General features: G+C 38.6%; 1 protein-coding gene and 1 long non-coding RNA gene across 2 annotated transcripts; one reads left to right on the plus strand and one right to left on the minus strand.

Annotated features, from left to right (window-relative positions):
* The first annotated feature begins 2868 nt into the window (after window positions 1-2868).
* Window positions 2869-5661, plus strand: LOC140856527 (uncharacterized). Its single transcript, XR_012139781.1, has 2 exons — window positions 2869-3334; window positions 4558-5661. It is a non-coding gene; the product is annotated as an uncharacterized lncRNA (long non-coding RNA).
* Window positions 5662-5942: 281 nt separating this feature from the next.
* LOC105041715 (transcription factor ILI5) lies at window positions 5943-6794 on the minus strand. The gene is made up of 2 exons (XM_010918717.4): window positions 6524-6794; window positions 5943-6403 (listed from the first exon to the last, which is right to left on the minus strand). The coding sequence occupies exons 1-2, from the start codon at window positions 6623-6625 to the stop codon at window positions 6248-6250; spliced, it is 258 nt and encodes an 85-aa protein (XP_010917019.1). The 5' UTR covers window positions 6626-6794; the 3' UTR covers window positions 5943-6247.
* Between the last annotated feature and the right edge of the window lie 4339 nt (window positions 6795-11133).

Below are 11133 nucleotides of genomic sequence, written 5' to 3' on the forward strand. Positions count from 1 at the left end.
GTGCCCTCTCTTGAACGAGCAAATTAAACCTTCGTTGATCGGAAGGGATCTATTAGACATTTCTGGTTTCGGTCCATCTCTGTAGGTATATTTCATGAGTCAGAAGCCTTGTTTTCGCTAGCATACCATATGGAACCACAGTGTTTCAGGTGGCTTTTCTCTGTTCCTTTTTTAAATCTAATTTAATTTTGGTTACTTGTCTATTTTTGATGGCCATGCTTGACTCCCCTGGTCATGGATCTCAGGCAGTAGACTTAGCGGGCATTGTTAAATCGCACATGCTTTTTAGTATGGCCAACGTTCAAATCATCTCCTAAGCTACTTCGTGTGCTCGATCACCGAGATATTTACAATTTTACCAGGCCCTCAGCCACGAAACTAATCGTTTCTAGATTAGCTGTCGGCCACGTCGGTCTATTTGGGTGGGACGGTACGAGACATGAGGAAGGTCCCTCGCTTGTCGTTGGTCGCTATGCTTATTTATTGTTGTATGATCATAGGCTGTCGCCTTATTTGGACTTGGTTTTACGGCCTATTAACTTTGTTACTACGTATCTTAGGACTTATTTAGTTAGAAAGTAATTTTTTTTTAAAAAAAATAATTTTTTAAAAAATAAATTTTTAAAAAATTATTTTTTGAAAATAAAATTTCGATATATTTGGTTGATCGTAGAAAGATAACTTATTATAAAGTAGCTTATGTTTGGATGAGCATTTATTTTTCTGAAAAAATTATATAAAATATCTATTATACCGTTAGTAGATATAAAATCATATATGTTTACTCATAAACTTTATATAAATATAAATATAAATATTATATTTATATAAATATAAATATTTATATTTTATATTAATATAAATATAATATTAATATATTATAATATAATATTAGGTCATAATAATTTATTGTATTAATATAATACTATTATATTAATATTATATTAATATAATATAAATATTTTAATATAACAAATTTATTAATATAGATATAAATATAATATAATATTAATATAAATATTATATTAATATCAATATAAATATTATATTAATATAAATATTATAATAATATTAAAATATAATAAATATTAATATTATATTTTTAATAAATATTAAAATAATATTAATATAATATTATATTACTATTTAGTATTTCATTCTAACAATCTATTGATATTTTACTAAATTTTAGCTATGGATCTTAAAAGGATACTTTAGAAAAGAAAAAAAATACTATCACTCCTCATGTCACGGAAAGTGTCAAAACCCATCTCTCCTATGGATTTTTACTTTCCATGAAATGTGGGAAGTGCCTCCTGATGAGAAATATTTTTTTCATTTTTTTCTCTTAAAATTCCAACCAAACAAGAAGTTCTTTCTTCACGTTCCAAGAAGTGTCTCTTCCTCCTTCCATTTTCCATCAACCAAACGAGTCCTTAGCTCTTAGCGAGGCCAAGTTGCCCCTGTTTCGTGATCACACTTTTGTGCCAATTGGTTCCCATTTCAACTGTATTTTATCTTTCTGTTCATTGGCGAATGACATTGCTGGAGAAAATTTTACCATTATCGTAATAAATAAGGTTCATCAGCTAATTTATCCTCATGGATTGTGAATGTTACCCAAGCTAATGCTTTTATTATTCCCTCAAACTTGGGGAGCAACTTGGGTGCCTGCATTGGCGGTGCTTCAACCCCACCATCATCTTCTGGGTGGGAAAGTGAGGCTCGGGACCGACCAACTATGGCGAGGTAGTGATGGTGATAATAGCGTTGTGGTGGTGGTGGTGGTAGAGAGGTTGCACATGCATGATCGAACTAGGTGGGAGCAAGAGAGATGGGGATGCAGACGAGCCATTAACGATGGATGGTACATATGCTGGGTGGTCGTAATCATGGGATGGAGATCATAGTAGTGGAGAGAGTGAAGGTGATGAGAGAGGTGAGGGTGGTGAATGTGGCTGCAATGATGATGGCAATAATAGTGGTTATGGTGTTAATAGATGTGGGGGTGGCCGTACTGATAGTTGGGGTAATAAAGATGGTAGGGTGGGTTTTGGGATCTATTCGGAAGGAAAGAGATATCGTTTTGAGTGAATTTTTTTTTTTTTTTTTTGATGGAATCGTTTTGAGCGAACTTGGACCTGATTGGCTTTTATTTCATCATTTTTTTCAATATAAAAAACTAAACTGAGAATATTGATCACGTTGAATGCATGTGAAAAATAAGGATGCTGGTCGCTTTAGAAATTCTAAATAAGCGACATATATTATTGAAGATAGAAATTACAAGTAGGGTAATGGTTATCTATGCCTAAATATTAAGTATGCACAGTCCAAGAATTGACAAATAAGTGCCACCATGAAACAGACATTTCAAAACTTCACTAGATAATTTTTATATTTTTATCAAAAATATTATATATAAAAAAAATGATTTAGATACCATGCATGACTGGACATAATTCCTTTCTTGCTAAATAGTAATCTAATCACATATAATCTTTAGAAGGTAATATATGATTGCTTACTTTTGAGAACACAAAAAAGCACCCTAGTTTACATTAAGTTCAACTTCTCGATTTACTTTGTTTACATCGATTCATCCTCTCTTTTTTTTTTTTTTTTTTTTTTTCTATTTTTTTTTTTTTAAATGACTTAATAATGGTTTCAATAAAATGAAGATATTTTTTATCGATATATGTTCAACATTGAAATTAAAATTAAATTTTAATTATTTGAGATTTAACGAATTGGTGTTGAATTCATCAGGTACCATGAAATTAATAATTGTAAATACTTGAAGAGAAAGCTATGAGAAAAAATTTAGAATGTCTCCAACATCAAAGCTAAATCCAAAGCAAGCTCCATCCTTTTCATCAAGCAAAACTCTCTTCTCATTATCAAAAGAGAGAAAAAACAAAAAAAAAAAACAAAAACAAAAATCTCCTCCCTCAATATCAATACGATTCGGCAACCATGGTCCATTGCGTGGTTGCAAGCGGGGGCAGGTCTTGGGGCATTCGCGATTCTCATGCCGTAGACCGGACCCCAAGTGTAGCCCATCATACCACAAGCCCCATCACACGTGTCCCCCAGTCTATATTCACGTGGCTCCCACGTGCCTCTACGTGCTTTTAAAAGCCCACGCTCCCTCTACCCCCCTTTTATCCATCTCGCCGGCGAACGCCGCCGCGCTATCGATCCATTCATAAGCCTTCTCTCCTCGTCCCTCTCCGGGTGCACCGAGGTGCCTCACAATCGCTCCGATCTCCATCGGACGGATGGAAGTGACGAAGGCATCGGCAAGAACGAGCCTCACAATCCCTCTTCTCTGGTATCTTGTATCTCTTTGTTTTGATCTTTGCTTTTTTTTCTTTTCCCCTTTCCCAAGTTCTACCATCATTTAATTCGGAAGTTAGTATTTCTTTTATACACTCTTCTTATACTGGATCGTATTTTTCCACCCATCTCTCTTGTCTAATTCAACTTTCCAGCCAATTCCACTATTCCTCTAGCTTGGTGCTCTTGATACTTGAATTGGATTTATCGAAACTGAAATTATTTCGGGTTGTATGACTACATGGTTGGAATGTTGTCAGAGCTTCAATAAAGGTCGACGTAGAATTGGTCAACAATCTATTTATAAATTCGTGTGGATCAGATGGCATAGACATTGTCTACAATTAGGGCCCGATCCTACCTAGCTTCAAGTGGACCGGCCCATGTCAGTATTCCTCTTCATACATCATGTCACGATGTCACATGATGGTACTTTAATTTTCTTATATATATATTATATTACATATTATATGATATTATATTATGTGGATCCTAAGGTTCCTGAGAAAATATCACCCACATGCAAAAGTAATGGCATGCAGACACATAAGAGTGTTATATCAAACGTCAATTTGGCACGGTTTAGTGGCTGTCGGTTTGATCAAGAGTATATAAGGAGTATATGAGGGATGCATGTGATTCCATTGAGCATGACCCTTTTTTTTCCCTAACTTTTTAAAATATAGTAGTGATGATGTTGTAAATTTATGTGATACAAACTGATTTTATTTTAAAAATATAATTAAAATATCATTAACAGCATAATATGTAAGCATAACATGTTGTCTAATGTGAAAAGATATATGTGGATACTATTACGATTAGATAGATAATACTAATCAGACATCAGTCATCTGATATAATGATGAATGTTGATTTTTCTTCTTCTTTGTACGTTCTTGACTTCCATTGTATCTATTATTGATATGATTTCAACTTCAAGTTTTCAGATATTTATTTAAAAAAGAAAAAAAAAAGAAAGTTAACAAAAAGTAACCATTCTTAGAAAGGAACATTGCAGCTCAAAAATTAAAAGAACATTGGGAGCTGTTTATAAAACCGAACACCCGTATGTATTGTCCTGTTTCTCGTGTGAATCAGAAAATTAGTGCAAGATTCCATGTATGTAAAAGGTTCCTAGTCTGAATCAGAATACTAGCGCAAGATTTGGAGGACACTTATAACATCGATACGCCCTATGTATTGTAATTTTCCTAGCGTGCAGGAGACAACCAGTGCAAGTTTTGGAGCATGCTTATGAGATGGGCACACCCTATACATTGCACCGTGGTTAATATAAATCAGAATCCTAGTGCAAGATTTGGAGGATATTTATGAGGTTGACACTCCCCAACGTATCGCACTGCTCTTCGTGGGATCAGAAAACCAGCGCAAGATTTGGACGGCACTCGTGAGATTTGACACCCTCCATGTATCGCACGGCTCCTTGAGAAAACTAGCGCAGGATTGGGACGGCACGTCATGGGATTGACACCCTATCCATTGCACCGTTCCTCGTCTGACGCAGAGAAGAACCGGAATACGCGGTAGGGGCGTCACATCGTTCTCAACTTGGGTTTTGATTGGAGACCCCGGAACCTTTCTTTCTTATGATGATTTGAGGGTAATTTAGTGGTCGAGATCTCCCTTAGAGCCTGGAGAGAGAGAAACATCCAACGTCATGGGTGCTGGACACAGTTCTGCAAATATGATCAGGGGGTCCACCTATGGGGCGGCGAGGACCACCTTATCGAGGTGGGACGAGAACCGCCCAGAGAGAGCCTGATGGGCTTTAATACTCGTGTTCCCCGGGCGAGAGACGCAACCGGGCTGCTTGACGTCGGCAACACACCTTGCTGCCGTTAGATCACGGTGGGTCCCGCGGTCCTGTCGGTCCGACACGTTGCGTAAATTGCTCCCTTGTCTCTGCTCCGAGCCAGAGTCGACCTTATGCGACCGACTCTCCTCTCGTCTACATGCCCTTTTTTGGCGAGAACTAAGGCTTTGCTCACGGAACTACTCATGATGTAGAGGTCTTGGAGTGCTCTCGCCTCTAGTTTGACGGACTGTTTTGTTTTGTTCTCTTCGCCTGATGAAAACCGGCAGCAATTTCATATTGAGAGGACTCTCAGTTCTAGAGTCGCTTGTGAAGTACCTTCTTTTATTTATTTTTTCGGGAGATACGTTGGATCCTACTTCGAGCCATAAAGTTTGACTTACCCATGATTTCTCTGCAAAATGAGTGCAGTGGCACGTTTAAATATATTATATGTGTGGGAGATTTTTCTCATCTCAAGCGTTCGAGGCAGCTCTCTGTCGTTACCTCCGTCAAAGTTTGTCATGGGATTCTTTGTTTGTAGATCTCGATCTTTTTTTTGTCATTTCACAAAGCCAGACCAGTTAATTAGTTTAATATTATCCGACTTGGTTCTTAATTGATGCAAACTCCTATGCTCTCTAGATTACTCGGTTCATGCTAGCTAGCGAACTCACTGATTGGCTTTGCCATTAAATTATATTCTGTACACCAAATGTAACCAAAAAAGAGATCACATTGTGTGTGTGGAGTGTGGACAAACTAGAGCTGAGTTTTGGAGGAACCATGTAAGTAAACTGGAAATAAACATATCGATTGCAACACCAAGGAAAACCAATTACATAATACTTTCTCCACGGCCGGTTGGTTGTCATGGAAGAAGCAACTCAAGCCAGACCAGAGAAATGTACAAGAAAATGGAAGGTAGCTAGACTACTGCTAGCTCATCAAGCAAAGAAACTGTTTCCTACTACCTAATACTTTAGTTTATACGCTGGTACACCATATATAACCCCTTCTCCTAACCAGGGGCCCTAGAGAAATACTATATATAAAAGGAGCAAAAACAGCAGACAGACCAACTCTTTCTAGCTAGGACCTAAGGAGGCTCCTGATGATCTCAGCCTGGGGGCTGTTGGAGTCCATCGTCGCTATCAGGTCGGACAGCCGGTCGCTTAGGTCGTCCACCTCGCGGTGCAAGCTCTTGATGTAGCTGCACGTCTCCTTCAGCAGTTTCGACGCTGATGCCTATATGAGTACTCAAACACAATGACAGTGTTAGTGTTAGTAGCAGGAGTACTAGCATCACTCGAGCCTTTTGCTCAAATGGTCTTAGACAGAGAAGCCTAGGTGGTGGTGTTTCCTTACCCTTCCTATGTTTCGGCGACGGGACTCAGGGAGCAGAGATTGGAGCTTGGAGATGAGCTCATTGATCTCCTCATCACTGATCCTGTTCCTCCGGCTCGACATCTTGGTAGCTATAGCTTGCTCTCCTCTTGGCTGCTGGGGACCGAACTGCAAGAGGAAGAAGAGAGATAGGAGGAAAAGGAGATATAGACTGAAGGGGAGTGACTTTAAAACAGCGGAAAAAGAGGAAAAGAGGGAGTGGTTGTTTTTGTGGGGGGGTGGGAAGGGAAAGGGAGGATAGAATTGGGGAAGGCATCTGAAAAACTTGTTAGGGAGAACGTATATTAAGAGAGGCTAGAGGTCCTACATGTCCCCCACGGGTTCTCATGGTGGGCCCACTTTGTTACCAGGCCCATGGGCTCCGAAGGGCAGGTGAGCCTACTCAAACTCGTCAAATTGGTCGTTTCGAAAACATTTTGAGTTAAAACACACGGAATGTGACCTTAGCTAAGTCACTTAACCATTTAACAATGTAACAAAAAGATGCCTTCTGTCTCCTTCTGTTTTAGTGTATGGAACCCTCCCTTGTCCTTAGCATAGTCTTGTCATGGTGGTGTTGATCTGTTCCTTAAATTTTGATATAAAGCACAACCAAAAAGCCACTTCATTAGGGCAGGAATTAGAGCTTTTCTGAATCCGGAATCTCCTTGCTGTTTAGGGTAGCTGAGGAGGAATTCGAGAAAGGAGATGTAGGATATGATATCTTGATGTGGCTTAAATCAAGGGACCATGAATCCACATGGTTGCCCTATGCCTTGACTTTGGATCCATGACAAGATGGTGGCCGGTCTCCGTTCTCTGAGACGAAGTCGCGGCATGTCGGCCACAAACCACCGAGCCATGTGGAGGACCTGAATTTATTCACGTGATGGGATGAAGTGGCGGTGGCTCATGGCCCGCCCGCGCCCCCCCCCCCCCCACTGCTCGGTGGGCCGGATTGGAAGGCCCACGGGCTATAATTAGGACAGGTTCACCGTAGTGAGGGTGTTTGTGGTGCCTTGGACGTGGTTGCGTTATTGTAGGGTGGGGAGGAGTGGCACCATGTCTAAAGGGAGAACTTACTCCATGTCAGAGAGAAGGACAATTAAGGTGTGTTGGGGGACATGGCAGGGCCCATTCGTTAGAGCATGGATTGGCTTATAAAAAGAGGCTGGTACCAATAGGCAGCCAGAAGGGAGTTTACTACACCTTCATGTTTACTTGATATTGGAAAGAGATCCAACTCCAGAAGAGCAGGAGTCCCTCTCTGGGACACCCATGTGATGCAAAGAGACATGGCATTGGCTTTTGGTGGCAAAGTGGGAGAGGTTCTATCTCTTCCATTCAGTACTACATGTATTACATGGGCTGCCTAACCATTCCATCCCCCACACTCACATGCGCTTTTACCTTCACAGGCTTCTTTGAGACACGGAGGAAACAAATATTTAGGGGAATATATATAGAAACTGAGTAATGAGACTCTGAGAATAAGACCCAACTTAGAAAAGATATTTCTTTGTGAAGCTACAAGCATTATGACACGAAATAAAAGAGGGAGATATATATATATATATATACAAAAAAAAAAGAGTTACGTGTTAAAATATAAAGAGAATCGGCGAGTAATTGATAAAAAATTTTTTTGTTTGTAACTCAGCTGCATAAACAATAGAAGAGACTGACTATCTGGAGCCTTACAAATCAGGCCAAGTATTATATAGTGGATATGACTTCCGTATTATACTCCAATCACATGATTGCATAGGAGACAAAATAATATAGTGAACACAAACGACACTGATATCTCATCAAATTAATAGATGCTAAAACAAGAATGATGGAGTGTTGTGAATAATTTGTAAAGGCAATTATTTAATTTATTTTTTAGACAAATTTAGTCATCTAACCACTAGTTATAAATACGAGAAATAATTAATCATCATGCAAGCTTAGTCAAAAAAAATGATAATTAATGTATATAATTGCGTACGGTTTTCCTTAATTTGTGGATGAGCTTGTCACATACATGCATACACACAAAACGAGAGAGAGAGAGAGAGAGAGAGAGAGAGAGAGAGAGTATCATACACTGCATACCATGGACAACGTTGCATGGGCTGCCCCCCATGCATGGTCACTAACACGTGGTCATGTCCTAGGTTTACCCGATTCTTCGGCTCTTTCTTTAAACTTCACCCACCAGGGGTGCTGGGGGTGTCTGGCTGTACCTTTGGATCTCTCCGGTGGGCGGCGCTGGCGTTGGACCCACACCTACCCCAAAACAGTAATACCAACTGTTTTTGGCGGTGAGTATTTTATTGCTTTAACTCCCTTGGCCTACGTTTAACTTGCCTGCCCACCGATGACCACCTCTAACTGTAGCATCCTAGCAGGTGGCCGGAGATTGGTGGCCATACCGACCGGCCGGAGTCCATCATTTTCTTGAAGATATATACATGTAATTACTGCATATATGTTTGCATTTGGATTCTCTAATAAAACTGTTTCACCTGACTCTTGGAATGTGGCACGCTTCAGACTGAGGGGCGAATGCTTGTAAGGACCATTACCAAGTAGAAGAAAACATGATCTATTTTGGCTTTAATCTTGGTTTGCAGGAAACTGGTCTAGTAATTGCACTAAGTCGCATGGTAAAACTCTTGAGCAAGAAAACTTTATCATGAAGATTGTGCAGGGTTTAGTTCAAATAAAATTCGTCGGCACAGCATGTAAACTAACATTTAATGATGATGGAGTCATATATCATAGGAGGAGGATAGGGCAAAGTTAGTGTGCAAGTTTCATGAAGCAGGTAAAGCTGTCTATTGATGCATTTTGTATTGAATGAGTTTAAGCAGTGAAAATAAATGTTTTATTTTGTACTGGATGGGAGCGCAAGTTGGTAGAGTCTATAAACTAGAGTAGCACATGCCAGAATTTTGGAACTCTGAAATGTGAGAGATAAAAATGTATAGGATTTGAGAGTTTTTTTTTTCCTAAAAAAAAAGAAAGAAAAAAAACACCAGCAATATTGAGTGGTGTTAGTATTGCTATTGTTATTGGGAAAAAGAAACTTATGGATGAGATACAATGAGATTTTATTTATTTATTTATTTATTGTAAAACCGAGACGCCACAACTTATATATTATTGGACTCAAGCCATTCACATTATATATTATTTGAGTTTCCATACCAATATATCAGATTGTTGGCATCCGATTATATACCACGCATTGTGCAGGAGAATTTTATTTTGACAACTTGGGTGTGGATATCTTGTCCCACTGCTGTCCTATAGAGTGAATAATGTGCAAAGGAACCTGCTTATCTAAAGATGCAAAACAGGCAAGAATTTTGTATTAGCTTAATTTGTTGCTTTTCTTGATCTTGTTGCTTGTATAAGTTAGACATGTTCATTGCCAACAGGTGGAAAAACTAGAATCAAATTAGTGGTAGGGTACAGGCACAGGCAGTTATTTTTGATGTATAAGAAAACTTGGCTTTGTTTAGGTGGGAGGAGGTGGAGGAGGATATATTAAAATGCGGCAAATATATGATCTTGACATGCTTGCCAGGTTCTTTTTCACTTATATCATGAGAAGAAAGGAGAAGTTGATGATGACGGCATGCAAATTAAATTTAATTCATTGTTGGAAAGAAGAAAAACTTAATTTAGCTTGTAGAAGATGCCACCTAGCTAGTCCGTTGGTTAGTCTCTTTGTTTTACATCATAAGACTTGGGCAGGGGACCTTAAGAGGAGGTCACGTGGTGGAGACATGCATGCAGCTTAGAATTTTCTTGTTAATTGATCACAGGAAAAGAATGAAATGGTCAGTAGTTAAGTTTGGGGATCATGGATCATTTGAGGGCCTCATTCATGCAGATATTGAGTATAAGAGCACACCAAATGAATGGTTAATTAAGAGCCAACCCTAGCCTATAGTCACATGAAAAGGCATGTGGGTTTACCCAATCCTTAACTAATAATCCGTTCTTCTCTTCTACAAGGAACCTCTTATCTACTCTGTTAAAAATAAACTTCTTTTTCGATTATTCTAATGAAAAGGCCTTTTAGTTTTATCAAAAAAAAAAAACAAAATTAAAGGCTTCTTAGCAGGTAGAGACATCCAAGTGTTTAATCTCTCTTTAATCAGCCACTACAATAAAAAAGATTTATGACGACATTCAACAAATGATGCAAAAGACCATACAAACATCATAATATCTCTATATCGACGTTTTTAACAAACATCGAATAAACATCGTTTAAGTAAGCGTTGTTAGCTTTTATGGTGATGGTTCTCACAAACGTCGGTACCCTATTTATGGCGATGATTGATTATGACGTTACGCAAATACCACGAGACCCTATTTATGGCGATGATTGATTATGACGTTACACAAATATCACGAGAGTATGTGTTATTACGATGTTTCGAAATATTGTTATAAGATGTAATATCTGTTGATCGCAAGCTTATAAAGATGCTTATAAATATCAACTTAGGAGATTTATGGTGACGTTTAACAAACATCACTTTTAATAATATATTGCAACACTTATAAATATCGGTTTAGATTATTGA

This window comes from Elaeis guineensis, chromosome 3 (assembly GCF_000442705.2).
Source record: "Elaeis guineensis isolate ETL-2024a chromosome 3, EG11, whole genome shotgun sequence".
Lineage (NCBI taxonomy): Eukaryota > Viridiplantae > Streptophyta > Magnoliopsida > Arecales > Arecaceae > Elaeis > Elaeis guineensis.